The following is a 27152-nucleotide window of genomic DNA, read 5'->3' on the forward strand; positions in this document are numbered from 1 at the left end:
AAATCAATCATCTTTGGACCAGTGCGATTAAAGGTAGGTATTTTCAAGATTAAACATATCCAACTAGTTGCCTAAGCAAAATGTATCTTTTTCTATGAAAAAGTATTTAGGTGTTTCGTATTAACAATTTGGTTGACCAAACTTTTAAAATGTTAAAATTGCTTATTTAAGTTTAAAAAATATTTATTTTAGAAAAAAATTAGTTATTCGTAAAGGTCGTTACAGACAACAAAATTATGTTTGAAATCTCTACTTAAAATCTCGACGAATTAAGGAAAACAGGATTTATCTCGCATTTTTTTGGTTATAAAACCTCCTTTTCATAATTATGAATCAAACTCCAACCCTCATTTATATCTTCTCAAATACCAGCCTTTTTTTTTCTTTTTCTTTTGAGAACTTACAAGAGGAACTCTTGATACTTGAACACAATAAGAATCAAATTCTATACTTAGAGCTTATTTGGCCAAGCTGTAAAAAAATTTCTTATTTTAAAAATCACTTGTTTTGAGATGACTTTTCAGAGAAGAATATTTAAAGACTAGTAATTTGTATTTGACCAATTCATTTGAGAAGTACTATTCTCAATATATGATAATCATATCTTATTTGGCCAATCTTTACAAAAAAATATTTTTGAGTATCAAATTATAAAAAAAGATAAATATCAAGATTTGGTTTACAATTAAGACTATTTAAATAGTAAAATAATTTTAAATACTTATTATGAATATTTTAATTAAGTTTTATTTTAATTAAAACATAAAATAAAAATATATACTTAAAATTTTAATCTATATAAAATATAGTTAAATTTGAGCAATAGTAATGCATATATACTTACATTTGACATGTAATAAAAGAAAAGGAAAAAAGAACCTAAAAACCAGAAAGGAAAAGGGAACGTACAAACACAGAAAGAGAAATGAGAAAATAAATTGTATTTATAATTAAATGATAAATGGGTTAAATTATTGAAAAATAGTTTGGTAAATATGAATATATTGCAAGAATATTTTTATCTTGAAAAAATTAATTTTCTACTTCTCCTTATTAGAAGAAGTAGAAAATTGTAACTTGTTTTGCAAGAAAAAAAAAATATTTCTCCTTCTAATCAAAAGTACTTTTTGTTGTTCCTTCTGTACTTGTAAATAATTATTCTGAAAATTAGAACGTTAGCTTATAAACGTAAATATAAATAAAAAACAGAAATTAATTCGAGCCCACTGAATTCACAGTGTTTCCTTAAGGAATTTAATCCCCTCCTAGTACCCAAGGTTATAGATTATTTCCTCCCAGGATAGAACGAATTACACACTGGTGTAGCGGTACTTCAAACCCCAGTGTTTCAGCGAACACAAAGTTCGGCAGCAAATCACACTTATGGATGTTTTGTTTGTAGTTAAAAACAATGCAGAATAAGGAGGACAACTCAGAAGTCGAATGGAAATTCTGAGAAGAAGGAATGCAAAGTATAGCCAATGTTGAATTCTTAATGAAGAGAATATCAGATTGCAATTCGTTTTTCCAGTGTATACGCAGTGTATACAGAGTGTATATCCAGTATATACAGAGTGTATATCCAGTGTATACAGAGTATATATTAAGTGTATATAGAGTGTTTCGAGTGTTTTTTCCGATGTGTTCTTCTTTATCTCCAACTTATGTTCTATTTATAGCAGTTATTTGAGAGAAATCTGTCCCCTCCATGGTGCAACAAGTACTAGGCTATCATGGAGGAAGCACTTACATGGTGGAACGTACATTTGCTTGGTGGGAGTAGCACTTGCACCATTGTGGGAGGTGCACTAGGCTGCTTATTGCTTAGTGTTGCAACACAATACACGAATTGGAAAACATCCGTTACAAACACGGATTATATCACATTAATATTCACTATTAACAAATAAATTTGGTCCAAAAAATTAATCAATCGATCGATCATTTGACCAAATCCGAATCCAAATCTCATTTCCCATTCACTCTAATTTTAAGACTATTTCATCTTAAACAAAAACTCAACACTTTTACTTATTGGCAAAATACTTTAAATTTCTACAAAAGTTTTTTCTTTGTTTTTGTTTGAAAAAGAAGTGCTTTTAGCCTCTAATTAAGAATCTTGGACAAGCTCATTATAAGCAAGATCATTTTCTTGCTCTATTTTTGCGCATTAATAATTTTTTATAAGATGTGACAAAATATTTTTTTGACATACAATAAATATGCAACCAATGATATATACATGCGGCCACACAATAATATCCATTCTCTTTATCCAAGCGCCTACTTAAGACTTACCGTCGAGTTGACAAAGTTTTGTTTGGTAAGTCGTAAGTCAAGTCCTCTTCAAAACAAATTGGTTCTTTGATTGGAATACATATACCAAAATATTACCTGTCATATAATTGGCAAAAGTACTGTAGAACTATGACTTTTATGCACGACAACATTTCAACGATTTTTATTTAATTCAAAAGTTTGAAATCACTTCTTTCCCAAAAAATTTGGAAACTAATGGACGCGATTGGATTAGATATATAAAAATTGAAGAAGTGGCTTGCCCATCAACCCAAAAAGCAATTAAAGAATATAAAAGGAAATAGAAAAATGAAAAAGGTTCAATCAACTTCCAAATTAGCAGGGGGGAATGCGAGAGAAAAGGTCCAATCCTATCTCATTTATGATTACAATATTATTCAGTATCTAAGTTATGTATATAGATGTATAAATGATTTTTTTAGTATTTTATAATTTAATCGACTATTGCAGGTCGTCATTATTTTGTTAAGTTATCATATAAACGGTATTATGAAAAGTTATATGCCATCGGAAGCCAACTTTAACATGAAGGTCTCTAACACCAGTATTATTTATGCACAAAACGTAAACTAATTTTATTATAGAAGTTTGTATTATGATTAATTGAATATCTAAAAAATAACACTCCAACTACTATCTTCCAATTATATGTGACCACCAATTGATTGTTCTCTCGGCTTTGTGTGTTGTATTGGTCAAAATATGACCGCCACAATCAGGTTATCCACGATCCCTTTTTAAGCAATTGGGTAGTGAAAATTAATAGAGTCTACTTCATTTCTCCTCTAAGATATCCGACAAATCGAAAAGAGCAACACTTAGAGTCAAGACCAGAACGTACCATTGACCAAAATGCGTCAAGTCACTCTGAGGGTAAAGGGACTTCGACTATATATATAGCCCAAGAAGGCTTTCACCTGGGGGGAGGTTGATCGAGTGGAAAAATAAAGCAAAGAGCTCCATTCATGTATTCTAGAGAAAAAGCAATTGTAATTCTCTCTCAGAGACTGAGGAGGAAGGCAATATTGAACTTTAATGAGATTATCGATATTTTCTTCATCCCGTGTACATTCATCATTATGAAATCTCTCGGTCTGGAATCAATTAAGTTTGACTATGATTTACCCCTACATCTTTGATTGATTTATTCAAAAAAAAATTTAATATATTTTGAGTCAAACAATTTGGCGCCATCTGTGGGGATTTCCTAGTGAAAACTCCTAGTTTTTCCCAGATCAAAGCTGAGAAACACAATCATTCACCGAAAGAAGCACGAAGGGAGAATCTAACTGACGCGAGACATGGAAACAACGCATTGAGGGAAGGAGAACCAAACAGATTCACAAAGCTTGGAATTCCTCGCCCCATCAGCTGCGAACATCCTAAACAAGGCAAACGGTGCTACAATCTGTCTCCCCCCACCGAACAACCGGACGAGAGCGAAGAACATCTTACCCTCGCCTCCCGCACTTCGTCAAAATAGGTACACAAGATCCGCGTGGGCGAACGTACACAGGGACATCTAGATTGAAGAACAAAAATTATTTCGATGCAGCCGAAACCCTCCCTGCCGACAGTATCTCCAAGCTGAACAGCCGAAATCAGACAAGAAAACTATAACGCGCGCACAATGCGAGCCTACGGGAAACGTTGATGCCTTGTGTCCACCAACGTCGAACCATCTGATGCAAGCAATACCAAGCAAACTGGGACTTCCACGAAAGATTCCCGACTCTCCAGAAACTACGAACGACGATGGGCTGTTATTTCGATAAGTTCAAAATAACACCCTTTAAGGCCAAGGGCCTTCGCCATCAAAGAAAAGAGAAAGGTTCGACCCCGCTCGAACGACAACGGGCTATTATTTCGATCCCTTAAGGCCAAGGGCCTTCGCCATCAAAGAAAAAAGAAAGGTTCGACCCCGCTCGAATGATGACGGGCTGTTATTTCGATAAGTTCGAAATAACACCCTTTAAGACCAGTGGCCTTCGCAATCAAAGAAAAAATAAAGGTTTGACCCCACTCGAACGACGACGGGCTATTATTTCGATAATTTCAAAATAACACCTTTTAAGGCCAAAGGCCTTCGCCATCAAAGAAAAAAGAAAGGTTCGACCCCGCTCGAATGACGACGAGTTGTTATTTCGATAAGTTCGAAATAATACCCTTTAAGGCCAAGGGCATTCGCCATCAAAGAAAAAAGAAAGGTTTGACCCCTCTCGAACAACGACAGGCTGTTATTTCGATAAGTTCGACATAACACCCTTTAAGGCCAAGGGCCTTCGCCATCAAAGAAAAAGGAAAGGTTCGACCCCGCTCGAACGACGACGGGATGTTATTTCGATAAGTTTGAAATAACACCCTTTAAGGCCAAGGGCCTTCGCCATCAAAGAAAAAATAAAGTTTCGGCCCCGCTCGACAACGAAGGGTTATTATTTCGATAAGTTCGAAATAACGCCCTTTAAGGCCAAGGGCCTTCGCCATTAAAGAAAAAAGAAAGGTTCGACCCCACTCGAACGACGACGAGCTGTTATTTCAATAAGTTCGAAATAACACCCTTTAAGGCCAAGGACCTTCGCCATCAAAGATAAAAGAAAGGTTCGACCCCGCTCGACGACGAAGGGTTGTTATTTCGATAAGTTCAAAATAACACCCTTTAAGGCCAAGGGCCTTCGCCATCAAAGAAAAAGTAAAGGTTCGACCCCGCTCGAACGACGACGGGCTATTATTTTGATAAGTTCGAAATAACACCCTTTAAGGCCAAGGGCCTTCTCCATCAAAGAAAAAATAAAGGTTCGACCCCGCTCGACAACGAAGGGCTGTTATTTCGATAAGTTCGAAATAACACCCTTTAAGACCAGGGGCCTTCGCCATTAAAGAAAAAAGAAAGGTTCGACCCCACTCATACGTCGACAAGCTGTTATTTCGATAAGTTCGAAATAATACCCTTTAAGGCCAAGGACCTTCTCCATCAAAAATAAAAGAAAGGTTCGACCCCGCTCGACGACGAAGGGCTGTTATTTCGATAAGTTCGAAATAACACCCTTTAAGGCCAAGGGCCTTCGCCATCAAAGAAAAAAGAAAGGTTCGACCCCGCTCGAACAACGATAGGCTGTTATTTCGATAAGTTCGAAATAATACCCTTTAAAGTCAAGCGCCTTCGCCATCAAAGAAAAAAAAAGGTTCGACCCCGCTCGAACGACGACGGGCTGTAATTTCGATAAGTTCAAAATAACACCCTTTAAGGCCAAGAGACTTCGCCATCAAAGAAAAAAGAAAGGTTCGACCACGCTCGAACGACGACGAGCTGTTATTTCCATAAGTTCGAAATAACACCCTTTAAGGCCAAGGGCCTTCGCCATCAAAGAAAAAAGAAAGGTTCGACCTCGCTCGAACGATGACGGCTGTTATTTCGATAAGTTCGAAATAACATCCTTTAAGGCCAAGGGCCTTTGCCATCAAAGAAAAAAGAAAGATTCGACCTCGCTCGAACGACGACGAGTTGTTATTTTGATAAGTTCGAAATAACACCCTTTAAGGCCAAGGGCCTTCGCTATCAAAAAAAATGAAAGGTTCGACCGCGTTCGAACGACGACGGGTTGTTATTTCGATAAGTTTGAAATAACTTTCTTTAAGGCCAAGGGTCTTCGCCATCAAAGAAAAAAGAACGGTTCGACCCCATTCGAACGACGACGGGCTGTTATTTTGATAAGTTTGAAATAACACCCTTTAAGGCCAAGGGCCTTCGCCATCAAAGAAAAAAGAAAGGTTCGACCTCACTCGAACAACGATGGGCTCTTATTTCGATAAGTTTGAAATAACACCTTTTAAGGCCAAGGGCCTTCGCCATCAAAGAAAAAAAAGGGGGTTCAACCTCGCTCGAACAACGACTGGGTGTTATTTCGATAAGTTCGAAATAACACCCTTTAAAGCCAAGAGCCTTCGCCATAAAAGAAAAAAGAAAGGTTCGACCCCGCTCGAGCGATGACGGGTTGTTATTTCGATAAGTTCGAAATAACACCCTTTAATGCCAAGGGCCTTCGCTATCAAAGAAAAAAGAAAGGTTCGACCTCACTCGAACGATGACGGGTTGTTATTTCGATAAGTTCGAAATAACACCCTTTAAGGCCAAGGGTCTTCGCCATCAAAGGAAAAAAAGGGGGGTTCAACCTCGCTCGAACGACGACGGGCTGCTATTTCGATAAGTTTGAAATAACACCCTTTAAGGCCAAGGGCCTTCGCCATCAAAGAAAAAAGAAAGGTTCGACCCCACTCGAACGACGACGGGTTGTTATTTCGATAAGCTCGAAATAACACCCTTTTAAGGCCAAGGGCCTTCACCATCAAAGAAAAAAGAAAGGTTCGACCTCGTTCGAACGATGACGGGCTATTATTTCGATAAGTTCGAAACAACACCCTTTAAGGCCAAGGGCCTTCGCCATAAAAAAAAGGGAAAGGTCCGACCTCGCTCGAACTACGATGGGTTGTTATTCCGATAAGTTCGAGATAACACCCTTTAAGGCCAATGGCCTTCGCCAAAAAGGAAAGAGTGACAACCGTCGGAGGAAAAGAAAACTGGGACTCATCGGGCGAGCCTCTGTCTTGCACCGAGGCCATGAACAATAAAAATAAAAAATGAAGTACAAGGCAAATAACAAAGAAGAAAACTTATTTATGCAATGTTATAGTGCGGGCTACCGCCTCTTACATATGGCCCAGGTCAACCAATAAAAAAAGAGAAAAAGAAGACGGAACAAACATACGACAATCAACAAACAAAACAAAAATAAAAACAAAGGACAACATTCTTCATTCAGTGTCATCGCCGCCGTCATCATCGCCACTATCATCACATCTCCACGAGGCTCACCTTTATCATCATCCATACCCCCATTGGCTATGGGCATCACCGCTTCGTACCCACAGTTGATGCGAGCCTCGCGAGCCTTCGCTCGCACTTCTTCGTAAGCAGCCTCAGCCACGGTGCCCGTTTCCCACAAGCTCTTATATATGTCCCGCTGGGCTTCAGCATAAATCTAGAGCTCGTGCATTTGGAAAGGGAACAACAACAGAGGATGACTCAACCTGGGCCTGTAATCGCGCATTTTCTTCCTCCAAGGCCGCGACCCGATCCCCCAGAATCGACGCCTCCTGATCGATCGTTCCAATGCGCTCCTCGAGCCTCGCCTCCATAAGGGTAGTTGTCGCTCTTTTTGACTCCTGCTTGGATTGGAGTACGCAGATGGTGTCCTCCAGGGCCGCTGCCCTCACCAAAGCCTCAGACCAAGCTCTCTCAATGTTCTCAAAACCAACGACCATCGCAGTCAGTTTCCTCATCCACTCCGCGCTCATCGCCTCGACCCTAACCAAGTTCTGGTCCATCTCTGACTGCATCGACCTCAACCTGCCCTGCAAATGCTCACACTCCGCTGCGATCCCCTTACCCAACTCGAGCTCCTCGTCCTTGATGCAGAGTTTTTTCTCGAGTTCGCTCTTGCTACAGATTGTCTGCATCAATTCTTGATCCATTTTCTTTAACTCCTCACCAAGAGCCCGGTTGCGGGGATCCGTCCTGAGCTGCTCGTGCATCTCATGACATCTGTCATGGTAGTAACGGTACTTCTCCAGCATCTTCAAGAAAATCCTTGCCCGGACGTTGGCCCGACGAATGCTTTCCGCTTCCACCATGTATGTCTGAAAACCATAAAGACGGGGTTAAACTAACACTTTCGAACAAAGGGAAAGCTTAAAGCGAGAACCAATGCAACGTACCCTCAAGCCCATGACGGCCACCTCGTCCCTCAACTCAGTATCAGGGATATCCCGAAGGGACTCATTCTCAGCTTCTGAACATAACAGACTGAATTATGGCACCAGATCCTCCCCCTCTACCAAGAGATTAACGCCGGAAGGGATCTGAAGAATACGAGCCGAGCCCCCCGCATGAACCACCGAATGAGTAAGGCCCTACTCGAACATCCTGGCATCATCAGGATCCAGGTCTGACTCAGATTCATACTTGTCAATCACCACGCCTTTTCCCATCTCCGGTGCCGAAGGAGAAGCACGACTCGCGACAGAAGATGAGGGCACGTCTAATGTCACAACAACGGCGCCAGAGGTCTGGTTCTCTACCATGACAAGGTGTTGATCGTCAGTAACGTCAGGGACTTCTGGTTGAGCCACGACGGTGGCTGGAGTTTCCGATCGCTAACCGCTGGCGCCAACTTCAACAGCTTGCTCCGCCTCTACGGGGGGAGCCGCAATAACACCTTCTCTTGAGCCCGTTGGGGGAGAGTCATCCAGGGGAATCACTGTCGAGGGCGCCATCTCAAACTCCACTCTCCGTCTCTTTGACAGCCCCTCCTCCTCTCTAGTTGATGGTGAATCATTCATAGTACGGACGACGTTGGTCGGGACCTCGTCTTGAGAAGCAGCCGTCGTTGGAGTGACCAACGCCGCAGATTCAACCGAAGCAGCCCTCCACAAAGGTCGTACAGTGGGCACAATGATAAGACGAGCGGATGTGGCCAGCTGACAAAAAGCTAGCTGAGGGGCCCTTGCTCTCCTCACCCTCCCTGACAACGATGAACGATGCATAAGAGGCTAAACAACAAAAAAAAGAGGAAAAATAGTAGATAAATGTGTCATCTCACCTGTAAGAGGCATGCGTCCAAACCTCTCATGAAAAGTCGACCATGTGTGAACTCCCACTGTGTGGGGAAGAATAGCCTCCACCCATTCACGAATCCCTTCGACAGGCGGCAGGGGCAATCTCTTAGCTGCAGAAAAAAAGGCAGTTTAGCATCCGCAGAAAATGGTCAAACATTTCCTTAATTAAAGATGCAAACTTTCGTGCGAAGTTCCATCTCTCGGGGAATCCCGTCGGGTCCGCCACAATATGCTCGGTCTGCACATAAAAATAATTTTCATAGAAACGACGGTTGGTTCTGTCGTCCATCTTCACCACGAGACCCCTCGACCCCCGAGGACGCACGTGAATCATCATACCACGAATCAGTTGTGGAGCAAAAATGCTAAGCATATGGCCCAAAGTGACCTCACGTCCGGCAAGTTCCACAAACTTGAGTAGCATAAAAAACAACTTGTACAAATAAGGCGAAAGCTGAGCAGGGCAAACCTCGTAGTAATGGCAGAAATCTACCACCAATATGGGAAGAGGAAATTTGTACCCTACAATGAAGGGGTAGGCATAGAACACACAATATCTGGGGCGGTCGAAGTGAACTCTGTCGTCCTCCTCCGCCGGCCGTATCTCGACAAAATTGGGGATTCCCCACCGTTCCCTCAAATCTGCAATTCCCCTTTCTCTCACAACGGAAGCGACGGGTTCCGGCTCCGCTTCACCGCTAAAATTAAAGTCAATCGCGTCCCTCTCGGGGCGAGGCAAAATCTCATCTACCAAGGGAACCTCCTCATCCTCCACCGCATCCACCTCTCCGGTGATCTGAACAGAGCTCTTTGGTACCGGATTAGCAGTAGGGAGATCATCACGAGAAGAATTTTTAGCAGAAAACTCTCCAAGAGAAGTAATACGAAGAAAAGATGAAAGGTTTCAGTGAGCAAGAAGGTAAGCAAGAATTTGAGATATCAGAAAAAACGATATCTGAAAACTCTCTCAAACGAATGATGAAGTGAATCAATCAAATGACAAGCCCCCCTATTTATAAGAGACATAAATTCCCCGAGTACGAAACCCAATAGTCGCCATTTGAATTTGATGGGGCATGAAACGTTTCAGTTTCCCAGAAACGTGTGTCATAATGGTGGCATCCACGAACCAACGCTTCGGTGCCAACCGACGTTTCGATTTCGACACCATCGCAATGGTCCACAAGTACCAAAAGAACACCTCCACTCCGCCAAAGAATCCACAAAACGCGACTAAGGAATGGAAAGTTGGGGGTCAGATTCCTCTCGACTATGCTACAAACATGATTCGTCCGTCGAGCCCAACAAAGGACGACCCCGACAGACGGAGGGACTAACTGTATTGATCAAAATTTGACCGCCACGACCAAGTTACCCACGACCCCTTTTTAAGCAATCGGGTAGTGAAAATCAATAGAGTCAACTTCATTTCTCCTCCAAGATATTCGACAAATCGAAAAGAGCAACGCTTAAAGTCAAGACCAGAACACACCATTGACCAAAATGCGTCAAGTCACTCTGAGGGTAAAGGGACTTCGACTATATATATAGCCCAGGAAGGCTTTCACCTGGGGGAGGTTGATCGAGTGGAAAAATAAAGCAAAGAGCTCCATTCTTGTATTCTAGAAAAAAAACAATTGTAATTCTCTCTCCTCAGAGACTGAGGAGGAAGGCAATATTGAACCTTAATGAGATTGTCGATATTTTCTTTATCCCCTGTACATTCATCATTATGAAATCTCTCGGTCTGGAATCAATTAAGTTTGACTATGATTTACCCCTTCATCTTTGGTTGATTTGTTCAAAAAAGATTTTAATATCTTTTGAGTCAAATATGTGCGACACTATTTTTTTTCTTGTAATACAATTTTATAGTAAGAATTTCGAACAAGGGAGGATTTTTTTTAATTTTACCGTTAGAACCTTCCTTTGACGAGTGAATCCGGGTTTAGGGTTAACTCACCTTGTGAACTTTTTTGCTTTCCAAAATTGAGATGACGGATTCAAATCCATTTCTCCCTCCCCCGTGTAATAATTTGTTTTAAAAAAAAAGTAATTTCTTTTGAATAACAACATTTCAATGGGATTTCAACAACGAGGATATACCTGTTGCTTACTACATATATTGAGAGTAAACATATCCGTGGATGACATCTTCAACGCCAACCATTATATAAAAGAACATAGCTTATTTGATCAGTTTTATAATTGAGCTTTTCTTTTATTATTTATATTGTAATAATAAACCAACTAACTTATTTTTTTGTCTGATGGGAGCGAGGGATGGTTGATAAGAATGTTTGAGCTGCAGTCAATAATCAAATCACTTTTAATTTTCCCTTGATATTACTTCCATTACATTTATTCATCTTTCATAATCACATATATGGTTCATTTTCTTTTGAAGAAATTAGAGTCCATCCCTCCACCAAACCAATATGAGGGAAAGGATATTTAAGAGAGGGTTGATGAGATTGTAGGTTCGAGTCACCAAGAAGGAAAATAGGGCTCCTGAATAGAGATAAAAAATATCTGATCAAATATTACAATATACCTCTAAATTGTTGACGTGCTTGTCATGTAAACAAGTATTTCGCAGAAATCACCGTAAACAATATTTATAGGAAGAATTGTTTTATTCTTTTGTAGTGATATTTATTTTGAAAAAGTTGAAGTATTTCAGAGGAAGTATGCATCTATTTTGCTTGAAGAAAACAGAAGCAAGCAATCTGTAAGGTTTATAGCCCGTTTGGCCAAGCTTCTAAAATCAGCTTATTTTGAGAAGTGCTTTTCTCAAAAGTATTTTTAAAAAAAGTACTTTTGGTGAGAAGTAGTTTGTGTTTGACTAATTAATTAGAAAATCACTTTTGAGCAGTAATTAGTGTTTGACCAAGCTTTTGAAAACTGTTTCTAAGTGTATTTTTTTCAAAAGTGCTTTTTAGAAAAGTGCTTTTGGAGAGAAGCTACTTTTTTCTGCTTCTCCAAAACTGCTTCTGCTTCTCCTCAAAAGCATTTTTTTTCCTTCCAAAAGCTTGGCCAAATACCTCAATTTTTTGCCAAAAATGCTTTTGGCAAAAAAAAAACAAACACTTTTGGCCCAAAAAAGCTTTGGCCAAACAGGCTATTGCTATGCAGTTGTCACTTTGCAAATTTTCGTTTTAGTGAAAATAATTGATTAACACATAATATTATTAGATTGATAATCCAATAAAATAATGTTAAGTAAGGATATATAACAGTCTATCTATAGAATAAAATGTAAACTTTTTACACAAAATTCAAAAGAATTGAAGTTAGTTAAAATTTCAAACTACTCCCGTCCACAAGAAGTGATCAATTTGCCTTGGACACATCTATTAAGGAAATACTAAATTCTAGACAAAAATAGTTAGTGTGACTAAATTACCCTTAATTAAATATTGCAGCATAATTTAAAGTGAGGAGTAAAAGACTTTTTATGAATACGTACATAAGGGTAATTTTGGAGAAAAAATTAAATTTTTCCTTGATTATATAAATGGACCAAAATAAAAAGGTAAATTGATCACTTATTACGGAGTGGAATTAGTACCAGATGTTAATTAATGTGTTTGAAAAGATGTAACAAAAAGGTGGATAGAAGAGTGATTGTTAGGTCAAAAGTGAGAAATTCCTACGTACGGTCATATAAATAGTTGAAGATTGAGGAAGAAAAGTAATGGAGGGAAGGGAGCATTAGAGCAAGTGCAAGCAGCCCACCAACCACAAAATCCCCAAAGTGTGAAGTACAAGGACGGTCTTTGGTTCTACAGTAAAAAGCACTGAACCACTTTTTCTTCCTTTTTTCCCACTTACCACTTATGTTCTCTCCTTTTTTAAAATATTAAAAATTCATATAGTCGATCTCAGTATATTGTTATTGTATTAAACCTTTACTACTGCACAATTTAATCGAGGTTGTTTGGTCTGCTTACATTTATCCTCCTAGACACCGGATCTGTATAGTACGCTAACTAACTTTTGCTCAAGTTCTAAACTAATTTTAATATAAAAATCTGCACTACTTATGGGTAATACAATACTGATATAACTTGTACAAGAATTTATATATTTATATTAATACTAGTGTTATGCACGTGTAACCTATCTAAATGAGTATAAAACTTTTACAAAATCATATAAACGATATTTGAATTATAAAGTAAAAGTGTAATTTATATTTAAAAAATATTGATTTTATATAACTGACTCAATAAAGAATATCGATTTATACCTTCTTTAATTATGTTTTCTTTTTCTCTTTTAACTGTTTCATTAGATTGAACTCATATGTTGTTATATCTTAAGTATTTGCAAAAACTTCCAAATTCTAATCTTCAATTTTTGAAGACTTAAAATAAGATCTACATTTTTATTAGCAGATTTCCAACGTACGTTTATATGCACTTTATCTAAGACATATATGAAAAAAGTCATAATTACTTTATATAATTCAAATAAGCAAAAGGTTTATAATTAATTTTCTATTTGATTTTGAATTCCTAATAATTAGGTGTTTCTATACATATGTAGTTCGAATAAGGTAATATTTAATAACTATAATTTTAGATTATTTTAAAATCCTAAATATTAGGAGAATAACTAAATTATGATTATATCCAATATATAATCTATTTTTAAAGGGTAAAAAAGGCGAACAATATTTCGCTAAAGACCTTCGTGCTTTTAATATAGTATATAAATAGATATATATTATATGAGAAGAGCAGGTTTGTCGTAAAAAAGAGAATTTAATTTCAAGACTCCAATTACAGATCTGAGATTAAGATATGAGAAATTCTATGCCGTTCCAGCAGACAGTGATGATAAAAAACTCTTTTTTTTTTTTTTTCTCTCAACATAATACAAATACAAAAGCTAAATATACCAAATTTTACTCTCCTCAAACCACCGACGCCTTATAATAAATGGACTAATATCAGGTCATTGCCAGTCCAAAAGAGGGAAAGAGGGGGACTCTCCTAGGAAAGTGAAAAGTGGGTGAATCTGGCCGCCGCCGCCGCCGTCGTCGTCAGAATTTTCCTCCGCCACCGGTAAATATGTCGTCCGGCAGGTACATGGCCTACTCACCATCTCCCTCTGCTCCTCACTCTCCTCACATCGGTGGTCTTCGCTCTGCTTCCTCTGCCCTCGCCGACCAAGAAAAGTGCGTTTCCCCCTTTTCTCTACAACTTCCTTTTTATATGTATATAAATTTGAAATCTTCGTCTTTGTGGATTCATGTGGTTATATACTTACTTGTGGATCGTGCTGAACTTGATTAGCTTATATCCGATCTTTAGTTTTTTTTTTAATCTTGCTTTGCCTCCCTTTATATGCTGCTTTAAATCTATTTTGTGATTATGACCTCATTTTTCTTTTTTCCTTTTTGTAGTCTGTTTTGTCCGAAATGAAAGATCTGGTTTAACTGTTTTCTATTTTAGTTTAAAGAATCAGTTTGAGGTTCAATAAACTCTGCCTCAATTCCAAACGGTCAAGGATTGCCCATATGAATTCTTTGCACCCATTCGAATACTTTTATTAGGTTTGTTGCTTCAAAAAGTTGTATGCTTTGTCCCTATGGAAAGCTGTTAATTATTGATTTCCCCTTCCTTCAGATCATTTTGTCCAATCTTCTTCTAAGAAACTAAGAGAATAACAGCTGTAAAGTAAAGATTCACTCTCCTTGCTTGAACTACTCAGGCATTGATAATCCAACTTTCCAAGATCCTTTTTCTCCTTCTACAACACTTATCCGTCGAAGTGGATCTGGGGTTTTAAGTTGGTGGATGTGGAGTACCACTACGCCCAATACTACTTTGTGGCGGTTATGCTTATCATCTGTGGTTCGACCTGTTGCACCCACTGACATACTAAAATTCTGTTCTTTTGATTAACACCCTGGTTCTACTCACTGAAGTTTAGAGCTTATTTTTGCTTATTCTACTGCAGTCAAGTAATAGACTTAACAAGGAGAAGCTTTAAGTGATAGACTTAACAAGGAGACCTCGTTGCACTATGTAAATTGGTTTTTTCGATCTTACAAAAAGTTGTGTGCGTGTAATATATTTGGGTTGGAACAGTTTAGTTTTGAATATTAGTGAAAGACTTCCCCCTCCGGTCCCGAAATGAATTTCCTTAAACATTAAGCTGAAGGATTCAATTATCTGCATTCTTTCATTGGTATAATAACTCAAAAATTGTTAGAAGCTGGAGCCTCTAGCTTGGCAATATAAGCTGAAAATTTTGATAGATGTACGGATGATTTTATTCTTGTTTTGTACGTATACCATAAATTATTGTGAGTCTTTAATTTGTCAATGTGTGTTAACAGGTATCTCTCAGAGTTACTTGCGGAACGCCACAAAATCAGCCCATTTGTGCCTGTCCTTCCTCATTGCTATCGATTGCTGAATCAGGGTGAGTAGGAAGTTGAATTTTGATTATTTTAGCACTTGTGTTTCTGATATCATTAAGTAAACTTTATTGCTTTTGCATGATAAGAAGTCAAAAGATAAATAATGAGGCTGAAAAAGCATTTTAAGTTACTAGGTACATGATTTTTTTTTGGAGAAGATGGTAATCCTCTTATTGAAAAATAATGAGATGGTAAATCCCATTCATGCTTCTGTTTTGCTAATTGAATGTAAATTTAATTCAAGTTTGAGTTTTCTATGTAATGGTGGTCATCACTCTTTTTTCTGGATGATTCACAACTCTACTTGTGTATTCCATGAATGTCTTTTTGTTATTCATGCTTGACTATATATTTGGCCCATAAAACAGGTATTAGTATCCCAACTTTCCTTCTTCCATGGTCTGCTGAGGCGTTTCTGCTTATTGGGAGTGTATTAAAGATGTGTCGTAATAATTCAGTGAGAGAATAGGGTTTACATTTTAACGGCGGAGCTTGTCACAAATTTGTTTGTAAATAAAATTGTGACCACCCACTAGCAAGAGAGAGAAGAGGTTAGGACAGTCATGGTGTTGAATCAGTGTTTATTTCCTATATGTTGGAAATAATACTTGATTGTCCCATTCTTTGTCCCTTGTATCCTACACTTTTGTTCTAGTACTATTTAGTGCTGTAGCCTGTAACTGATCCGGAAAAGAAGAAACGTGCACTTCTGCATGTGCCACTGACTGTCAAAAGGAGTCGATAGAAAGAAAAAATTGGAAACTTTAATATGACCAATTGTCCAACACTAGTAGTATACAGGATTAAGATGAGGACTTCAAAATTGTTCCTTAAGATAGAAGAGGCATGAAGTGTGTTTTTTTGGAGCTTGTCCATTATTAAGGAAGGGTTGATTTGTTGTGTGATGAAACACTCGAGCTAAAGTATGGACCTACATTTGGGTATTTCTATATCGCGGTAAGAGGTTATACTGGGCATGTTATTCCTCTTGTAAATGTGTCTGCAAATGGCGAATGGCATGCCATGGACAGGTTAGACCTATAAGGAAGAATTTTTCTTTTCGTACAACTGCTTTTAAATGTCTAGGAAATGGTGGAGGATATGGCCGAAGACAAGTTGGACCATTAAGGAATAATTTTCTTTTTATTACAACTAACTAATCAGGACCGTGTCAACCTAGTTGTGGTTTTTTGCTGTTGTCCGCATAATGTGCTCCTTCTTCAGCTAGGTTTTGTCTTCTTCTTCTTCTTCTTCTTCTTCTTCTTCTTCTTCTTCTTCTTCTTCTTCTTCTTCTTCTTCTTCTTCTTCTTCTATAAAAACAATTTTTGCTTCTGATTTCTGTCAAGTGTCATACTGAATCCCTTGAAATGGCAGGGGTAGTATTTGTTATTGAGAAGATTGTATATCTTGATGTCACAGTTTGGCATCTTCACATGAAAAAAGGTGCCTTCAAGTGCCTGTACTAATGCGTTGGTTTTTTTGGTCTAATTGTGCCTTAGGTTCTTCGCCCCACGCTTCCTACCCCTACTATTCTTCTCTTCATTGGAGATGCTCCTTCCTCTCCATTTCCTTTTATTATTGTGTGAGGTTTCAGCCATTCATCTGACAGACATTATGCATTTCAAAGAACAGGTTTCTAGAAGAACCACCTAGAGTATTGATCTGTTTGATTTCTGCAAATCAGCAACCCTAGGAGTTTCTTCTGTCCATGCCATTTAACTGATTGCTTTAACAAATTATTTTTTCCTGTAAAATCCGTGAGATAACTAACCAATGAAGGATCCGTCTTGTTGTCCATTTTGTGGTGGCTGCTAACTGATTTATTAACCACTGCTAACTGGTACGTCTTATTCTTGGAAATTGACATTTTTGAAGCAGAACTTTTGCGTGTAACTACACTGTTGGGGAATGCTTCAGTTTTAGATCAAAGTGGGTTTGAACAAGCTAGCCCCCTGGCTTCAGGAGGAATGTATTCAAATGGAGGAGCTAATATGGACAGATGGGCATCACCATTTCAATCAGAAGTATGGATACTAACTATTAACATAACCTCTTTTAGATCTAATTCTTTGTCTTTGAAAAGCTTTTCTGACAAAAGTTTACTTTCCATGCTAACTTGATTCCATTTTAAGTGTTTTTAACTTCTATCTCCACTTGTCTCATGACAGGTAATTGAAGCTAACAACAGCGACACTGATATATTAGTTTAATCTCAGCATCTTGATTTAGGATTTTGCTTTTAGTTACTAGGTGTCTTACTGTTCTGATATACTAACGTCCAGCTAAATTTTAGAAATAGATCTAGATGCCTATGACAGCACAGGAGCATCTTACTCTGTGTTGATTTGAATAATTTTCTCATTAGAATGTTTGGGGCTTGTTATGCAGAACCTGAATAACAAACTCTTTACGTTCAATTCTGCTAACAATTATAGGATGCTTTCAGCCAATGTGACACATTGGAAAATCAGGTTATTGGTTTTTGAAAAATCATCAGCACTTTATTTCCTAGATAATCAAATTCATCAAGATCTGTTCTGTTTAAGGGTCTCACTGTGTGTCTATTTGTTAAAATTGCATTTGTAATTAGTGGCTTGTTGTCTTTATTTGTTTTCTATAAACTTGCATACATCTAGTATGTGCTTTCTTAATATTCCTCTTGTATTTCTTGGATTTTGGGATGTCTTAAATCAACTGAATCTTAAGGAGGTTCAGGGTTGGTTATCTAAAATTAGGAGGTTTCCGTGTTCTCCATACTGTAGTACAAATTGTTTGACCAATTCTGTGGTTATGATGTCCAGATATCGGGTTTAATGCACTCACCATCTACTCAAAGCTGGCTTAATACTCAAAGTAACTCATCAGGCCTCATAGTGAAGCGAACACTCAGAATTGATATACCCGTGGACCAATATCCTAATGTATGAACTATTATGTATTTTTCCATCCTGTTATTCATGCTTTGGCTACATCACCTTGAGTGTGTGTTTTAGTCACATTTGCAGTACAATTTTGTGGGGCGCCTACTGGGCCCTAGAGGGAACTCTCTAAAACGAGTGGAAGCTACTACCGAGTGCCGGGTTCTGATAAGAGGACGCGGAAGCATCAAGGATCCAATAAAGGTAATATTGTGGGATGACGTAATATTTGAGAACCCATGAAATAAACATGAGAGGCGACCTCTGTTTCCTTCTCCGTTCCTCCTGGTCTTGTCCCAGGGTAATTACATTGAGTTGAATTGTTTTGCCGGCTGATTAGCTGTGGTGATAAATGAAGCTACTGGTTCACTTTTTTTGGCCATTAGTTAATAGCCGAAGCTCGTTGCAAAGACTATTATCTTCTTGTAGAGTTTGTATTGCTTATCTAGGTGTGTATTCCAGTACTATTCATATTGGCTGATGATGTGTTTTGAAGTGCTTGATAAAGTTAGAGATAGCCTTTTTTGGCTTGTTCAGTTGATTCATCTGTGATGACTTAGGTTGGGCCTTTCCACACTCAATAGGTTGGTGCAAAATTTATGTATTAAAAGTATTTTGGTTGAGGTGAAATTTGGAATCCAGCCATTAGAATTGTCAGGAACTCTGGTAGTGTCATTGGGTAGTCTGAGGTGGTACTCAGGTTGTAATTTGTACAATTTTGTCGCTTGGAATCATCTTTCTCAACTGTTGTGTGTATGCTGTTAAAAGATGTAATTACTCCTGTTTTCCATGGAAGAGCAACATGTAACATGATAATTTACTTTTGACATATGAAGGAAGAAATGATGAGAGGCAAACCGGGATATGAGCATCTGAATGAGCCTCTTCATGTTATTGTGGAGGCTGAACTGCCAGTGGAGATAATTGATGCTCGGCTATTGCAAGCACGTGAGATATTGGAAGATCTGCTCAAGCCTATGGTAGTTTCAACATAGATTTGCAAGTTGTCATTTTTGTCTAGTATCATACACATTTTCAAAAGTGGAGAGTTGATGTTCACTATTGTCTTTTCTTCATCTTCCTCCAAATGCAGGATGAGTCCCAGGATTTCTATAAAAAACAGCAGCTACGTGAACTTGCTATGCTTAATGGTACTCTTCGTGAAGAAGGTTCTCAAATGTCTGGTTCTGTTTCCCCCTTCCACAACAGCCTTGGGATGAAGAGGGCTAAAACCAGGGGGTGATCAATTCCTTCTCTGGTGGGGTTTGGAGCTTGTGCATTGATACACACCATTAACCAGCAGCAGGTCTTATGCAACAGGTGTTGCTATTAAGTCAAGATGCCTCGCACTGCCATCGGGGCACTGGTGCTGTTCTGTGCCAGTTCTAACTTGTCTCTATATGATATGAAGTGTGTTTATGTTCTGGTTGGGGAAGATTTAGTAATTCATAGTAGTGGACCGGTTAGGGGTTTGATGTCGCCAGGTGGTTTGTCCAGAGCGTTGTCTTACCAATGTCGTTGTATTATTCCATTAATTTCTAGTGATTGATGGTGTGGGAATGCCTGTAATGGTAGCGAGGCGTGTGTGTACTGGAAAAAGGGGAAAAAACAAAAAAAGAAGAAAAAAGTGGGTTGAATATTTACAAGTCGCTGCAGTTGGTGCCTTTTCTGCACTCCTTTTGGAACATGTTCTATTAGTATTATTTTAGGGGAGCATTCATCTTAATTATGTGCACATCAAGCACATGGTATTTATTTATTGTTTGTGTTAAGTCTTTGCGTGTATGCGCTCATGGTTGTATAATTGGTGCATTCCTGCTTACCTCTCATCTTGATCCTAACCGAAGACTCTTTAAGGGTTCGTTTGGTAGGGTTTATAAGAATTGTATTGAGTAGGGTGTATTAGTAATGTTGGAGATTATTTTTTATCGATTGTTTGGTTTGATGTATTAAAAACAACATGCATTGCATAATTTTTTTTTTAAAAATATTTGTTTACAAAAAGGTAGAAAAACTTGGGAAGGATTTGGAAAAGATTTTTGAAAGGGTAGTTTTGTCTTTATAGGTGTTTATTCATGTATTAAAAAATTATAATATTGCTTTTGCTTGTCATACCTCAACCTTGGGAGGTGCGACGGCCACACCCTTAAGGCCTGTACGAACTGACACATGCCCTTACATTTTTTTATTCATAAAATCTAGGCCATTGAGGCTTCTAAGTAATGAATATTAGAATTTAAAATGTGAATAACTATATTGCAAGTGTTATAAAATATAACCCAAAATAACAATATAGAATAAACAAAAATAAACTAAGAGATATAGAGAGAAAGAGAGGAAGAGAGATTCTTATTTCTTCTTCAATTGTATATATTTTCCTATCTATTACAAGGCCTTTATATAGGCATAAAAAGTGAAGAAAATGTGTCATGGAATATGTCATTGAACATACAAAATATGTCATTGAATATGTCATTAAGCATTTGAGATGAAGATCATGGAAAAAGAGTAGACATCCACCATAATGTGATATTTATCACAACACTCCCCCATGAATGTCCATAGATAATGTGCCTCGTAAACTTTACTAGGAAAAAACCTTATGGGAAAAAATCCTAGTGAAGGAAAAAGAGTACACATGTTTAAAAATACGCCTTTTGGTTGCCTCGTTAAAAATCTTGCAAGAAAAACCCAGTAGGACAAAACCTTGTAAGGGAAAAAGAACGCGTATTAACTCCCCCTAATGAGAGCATCAACTCACATCCTTGAGCCTTCGCATCCCAATCTTGTACACCAGTTTCTTGAAGGTTGATGTCGGTAGAGATTTGGTGAACAAATCAGCCATATTATCACTTGAACGAATCTGTTGCATATTGATATCACCATTCTTTTGAAGATCATGTGTAAAAAATAACTTTGGTGAAATGTGCTTTGTCCTATCTCCTTTTATGAATCCTCCCTTCAATTGGGCTATGCATGCTGCATTGTCTTCATACAAAATTGTGGGTATTTTGTCACACTTCAAACCACATTTGTCTCGGATAAGATATATTATAGACCTCAACCAAATACATTCTCGACTTGCTTCATGAATAACAATTATCTCAGCATGATTAGAAGAAGTAGCCACGATTGATTGCTTAGTCGATCGCCAAGATATGGCAGTGCCGCCATATGTAAATACATAACCTGTTTGAGATCGAGCCTTATGCGGGTTAGATAAATACCCAGCATCGGCATAACCAACAAGATCAGGATTGCAATCATTGCCATAAAATAAGCCCATATCGGTAGTCCTTTTTAGATATCGCAATATGTATTTGATCCCATTCCAGTGTCTCCTTGTAGGAGCAGAGCTATGTCTTGCTAAGACATTAACCGAAAAAGTTATGTCTGGCCTTGTAGTGTTAGCAAGATACATTAGTGCACCAATTGCACTAAGATATGGTACTTCAGGACCAAGAAGCTCTTCATTCTTTTCTTGAGGTCGAAACGGGTCCTTATTCACATCAAGTGATCGAACAATCATTGGAGTCCTTAATGGATGTGCTCCATCCATGTAAAACCGTTTCAATACCTTTTTTATGTAGGCATATTGATGAACAAAAATCCCATTTGTCAAATGTTCAATTTGCAAACCGAGACTTAATTTTGTCTTTCCGAGATCTTTCATCTCGAATTCCTTCTTTAAATAATCAATTGCCTTTTGGAGTTCTGTAGGAGTTCCAATAAGGCTTATGTCATCGACATATACGGCAAGTACAACAAATTCCGATGTTGTTTTCTTTATAAAAACACATGGACAAATGACATCATTTATATAACCCTCCTTTAATAAATACTCACTAAGACGGTTATACCACATTCTCCCTGATTGCTTTAGACCATACAAAGATCTTTGCAATTTGATTGAAAATGTTTCCCGGGAATTTGAATTCTGTGCGTTAGGCATTTTAAATCCCTCGGGAATTTTCATGTATATCTCATTATCAAGTGAGCGGTAAAGGTAGGCTGTAACTACATCCATTAAATGCATGTCAAGCTTTTCATGGACAGCAAAATTAATGAGATAACGGAATCTTATAGCATCCATAACAGGAGAATATGTCTTTTCATAATCGACACCAGGCCTTTGTGAAAATCCTTGTGCAACAAGGCGTGCCTTATATCTTTGTACCTCATTTTTCTCATTCCTTTTGCGTACAAAGACCCATTTATAGCCAACAGTCTTAACACCATTAGGTGTTTGGACTACAGGCCCAAAAACTTCACGTTTTGCAAGTGAACTTAACTCTAATTGGATTGCTTCTTGCCATTTTGGCCAATCAAGTCTTTGTCGATATTCTCCAACAGATTGAGGTTCAAGATCCTCACTTTCTTGCGTAATGCTAGATGCAACATTATATGAAAAGACATAATCCACCACTATATCCCCTCGATTCAAATTTGTCTTAATATCGATTGGATTTATTGATAGTTCCTTATTTTCTTGAGTCTCAGGCTCAGTGATTTCCTCATGAATCTCAGGATTGGTTAAATTGTGAATTTCTTCATGAGACTCTTTCGTAGTGTCATCTTGATCATTTGTTTTTCTTTTTCTAGGATTTCGATCCTTAGAACCTAATGGCCTGCCACGTTTTAGGCGTGCTTTTGATTCATTAGCTATGACACTAGAAGATTGTCCAATAGGGACATCAATACATATTGGAACATTCTCTGAAGGGATATGTGATTTTGTTATCCTTTTCAGATTCGTAAATGTATCTGGCATTTGATTTGCTATTTTCTGCAAATGGATAATCTTTTACACCTCTGTGTCACAAATAGAGGCACGTGGATCAAGATGAGACAATGATGTATTTTTCCACAAAATTTCACGTTTGGTTTCACTTATTTCTCCCCCTAATTTTTGGGGAAAATGCCTCATCGAATCAACTCTGCAAATCGAGTAGTGAACAAATCCCCCATTAATATTTCAAGATAGCGAATAATGGAGGGCGATTCAAACCCAACATATATTCCTAACCTTCTTTGGGGACCCATCTTGGTGCGATATGGGGGTGCTACATGCACATATACAGCGCATCCAAAAATTATTAGATGAGATATATTAGGTTCATGACCCAAAACTAATTGCAATGGGGAATATTTGTGATAATTTGTCGGTTTGAGACGAACTAGCATTGCTGCATGCAAAATGGCGTGACCCCAAACAGAAGTGGGCAACTTCGTTTTCATGAGTAACGGTCTTGCTATCAATTGCATACGTTTAATTAAAGACTCTACAAGGCCATTTTGAGTGTGAACATGAGCTACAAGATGTTCCGTTTTTATCCCAATTGATAAGCAATAATCATTAAATGCTTGGGATGAAAACTCAGCAGCATTATCAAGTCTAATAAATTTAATTGGATTATCGGGAAATTATGCCCGTAATCGGATTATTTGTGCCATTAATTTTGCAAACGCGAGGTTGCAAGATGACAATAGGCATACATGAGACCATCTAGAAGATGCATCTATTAAGACCATAAAATATCTAAATGATCCACTAGGTGAGTGAATAGGTCTACAAATGTCCCCTTGTATACGTTCCAAAAATGTTGGGGACTCAATCCCAACCTTTATTGGTGATGGTCTAATAATTAATTTGTTTTGATAACAAGAAGTGCAAGAAAATTCATTATTTAAGAGAATATTCAAATTCTTTAATGGATGCCCATTTGAGTTTTCTATGATTCGTCTCATCATAATTGATCCAGGATAGCCCAATCAATCATGCCAAAGTACAAAAGTATTGGAATTAATAACCTTTTGGTTTATGATAGAATGTGCCTCAATTGCATTAATTCTTGTCCAATACAGGCCACAAGATAAAGATGGAACTTCTCAATAACCCTTTCATGGCCAGAAACATTCTTGGTAACAATGAGATATTCCATATTGTTCTTATCTATTGTCTCAATATGAAATCCATTTCTGCGGATATCTTTAAAACTCAACAAGTTCCTCTTGGACTTGGAGGAGAACATTGCATTCTATATGATAATTATTGTTTCCTTAGGCAGAGATATAATAGCTCTTCCAGAGCCTTCAATTAGATTACTACTACCAGAAATTGTAGTAACATCTGCCTTACACATACTTAAATGAGAGAATTTCTTCTCTTTGAATATTTTATGTGTCGTACATGAATCAATTAAGCAAATATTTTTACAATTGAACTTTGATCCAAGTTTTCTTTGAAAGATATCCATATTTGCTTCCCATAGTTTGACATACAAAAGAAGTATATGAATAAATATTAGTATTTTTTAGAGAAAAATGGGAAAGAAATAAAGTTAAACCAATAATTCAATAGCAGCCTTTAATGCATTTTCTGGCAAATTTTAATTATTATACAAATAATTACGCAACAAAAATAATACAAGTACACATATGATTAATACAACTAAAACAAATTTATTTACATGTATAAATTATTTGCATTTTCCTACATATTGTATGAAAAATAATTGATCCGTGTAAGAAAAGAACATACTCATAAAAAACAATTGAGGGTGAAGTAATAAAAGTTGTTCCAAAGTGCTTGTAAACCTTTTCTTAAAGAGAATTAAAGCAACGTAAAGGAAAGTTAAAATTGTTAAAAGATCACTAAGAATAGAATACTAATTAATAGGATATTACTCCTTGTTTGTGAAATTTATAAAATTTCGGAAATAAAAATATTCTTAAGAACTACATAAGAAGAATTATAAAGTGCAATAAAAATTACGAGATGTTTATTCATTAGATACTATGAATAGGAAAATATAAAAATTAAATTGCTCAATCATCTCTAACGACAGATCCATCACCGATCAAGTTGTTTATTTTTTCATCAAGGTGCTCAAAAATATCTGCCACATCCAAGTGGGTGATGTCATATTCATTGTCATAGACAAGATTGGCTTCAGGGCCTTTATTCTTCAGAGATGCTTGATAAAGCTCAACCAAATATTTTGGTATGTGACAAATTTTTGTCAATGCCCTTTTCCACCGCAACGATAGCATTTAGTTTCTGAACCCTTTGCGTTTTGCTTCTCATCTTTCCCTTTACATTTTTGGAAGTTATTTTTCGTTGGAGGATGATTAACACTAGGAAAATTTCTTCCTTGGACATGGCCACGACCAAGACCACGACCACGACCACGAATATGGCCACGATCTTTTCCACGATTAGCATAATGGGAATACACCTCATCCTCTTTAGGCAATGGTGTAGACCCAGTAGGTCGATTTTCGTAATTTCTTATAAGCAATTCATTATTTCGTTCAGCCACAAGTAGAAGAGAAATCAACTGAGAGTACTTTGTGAAACCTTTTTCTCGGTACTTTGTTGCAAGACCATATTGGAGGCATGAAACATTGTAAACGTTTTTTCAAGCATATCATAGTCACTGATATTATCTCCACAGAATTTCAATTTAGAAGTAATTCTAAACATAGCAGAATTATATTCAGAAACAGACTTAAAGTCTTGGAGCCTAAGATGAGCCCAATCATATCGTGCTTGTGGAAGAGTGATCAACTTTAAGTTGTCATATCTTTCCTTTAAGCCATTCCACAAAACAAGTGGATCTTTAACTGTGAGATATTCAATTTTCAACCCTTCATCAAGGTGATGGCGCAAGAAAATCAAGGCTTTAGCACAGTCTTGAGTAGATGCTTTATCTTTATCTTCAATGGAGTCTCCAAGACCCATTGCATCTAAATGGATTTCAACATCCAATACCCATATCATATAGTTCTTGCCCGAAATTTTAAGGGCAACGAACTTTATTTTCATAATATCAGACATAATTAAAAAAAATACAAATTTGAGAAAAAATATACCTTAATTTTCTCAAAGATCTTCTTGAGATGGTAGAGCCTCGTGCTGATAACGTGTTATAAAATATAATCCAAAATAACAATATAGAACAAGCAAAAATAAACTAAGAGATATAGAGAAAAAGAGAGGAAGAGAGATTCTTATTTCTTCTTCAATTGTGTGTATTTTCCTATCTATTACAAGGTCTTTATATAGGCATAAAAAGTGAAGAAAATATGTCATGGAATATGTCATTGAACATACAAAATATGTTATTGAATATGTCATTAAGCATTTGAGATGAAGATCATGGAAGAAGAGTATACATCCACCATAATGTGATATTTATCATAACAGCAAGGAAACATTGATATTTTATACATATTTACAATTGTTCTTAGGGTGTACAAGCCAAACCGTCAAACCAAACTGAACCGACCAACCAAGTCAAATCGAAGAAAAAAATTGACTTTTGGTTTGGTTTGGTTGGTTTGGTGTTGGAAAATAAAAACCGATCACTCTTGATTTGGTTTGGTATTAACAAAAAAAAAAGTCAAATCGAATCTAAACCAAACCGGCATACATACATACATATATATACATATATATATATTTATACATAAAAAATTATCATTAAAATCTAATTTGTATATATTTTCTAAACTATTTTATAATTGTCAATGTCTTGAGATATTATTTTTGTGTGGGCTTATAAATTCACTATCCACTAAGTAGATTCTATCTACATAACCTAAATTTGAAGCCCAAACTGAAACCCGACATATCAGTTCTCTTCTTTTCCTTTGTACTCATTTTGACTGCATCTTGACATCCGCTAATTTTAACATATTGGACTTGGATGTTTCAATAAAAATATTTTATATTAATGGAAGTTTTAGTCTTTGGTAGAGGTTATTTTAGATTTTGATTTCTCTTTTTAATACATATTTGGTGC

General features: G+C 37.2%; 2 protein-coding genes across 3 annotated transcripts; one reads left to right on the top strand and one right to left on the bottom strand.

The window, feature by feature from the left end:
• Nucleotides 1–13830: 13830 nt before the first annotated feature.
• On the top strand, nt 13831–20104 carry LOC104214175 (KH domain-containing protein At5g56140). Of its 2 annotated transcripts, none has more exons than XM_009763803.2 (7): nt 13831–14176; nt 15344–15429; nt 17306–17451; nt 18229–18348; nt 18421–18549; nt 19182–19325; nt 19439–20104. In XM_009763803.2, exons 1-7 carry the CDS (start codon nt 14070–14072, stop codon nt 19586–19588), a joined length of 882 nt encoding a protein of 293 aa, XP_009762105.1. In that variant the 5' UTR covers nt 13831–14069; the 3' UTR covers nt 19589–20104. The 2 variants fall into 2 exon arrangements, with proteins under 2 accessions (XP_009762105.1, XP_009762106.1); XM_009763804.2 differs by having other exon boundaries at nt 18433–18549; nt 19439–19943.
• Nucleotides 20105–25367: 5263 nt separating this feature from the next.
• On the bottom strand, nt 25368–26089 carry LOC138873410 (uncharacterized). Its single transcript, XM_070151880.1, has 2 exons — nt 25696–26089; nt 25368–25591 (listed from the first exon to the last, which is right to left on the bottom strand). Exons 1-2 carry the CDS (start codon nt 26087–26089, stop codon nt 25368–25370), a joined length of 618 nt encoding a protein of 205 aa, XP_070007981.1.
• Nucleotides 26090–27152: the final 1063 nt, after the last annotated feature.

The sequence above is a fragment of the Nicotiana sylvestris genome, chromosome 7 (genome assembly GCF_000393655.2).
Source record: "Nicotiana sylvestris chromosome 7, ASM39365v2, whole genome shotgun sequence".
Taxonomy (NCBI): Eukaryota; Viridiplantae; Streptophyta; class Magnoliopsida; order Solanales; family Solanaceae; genus Nicotiana; species Nicotiana sylvestris.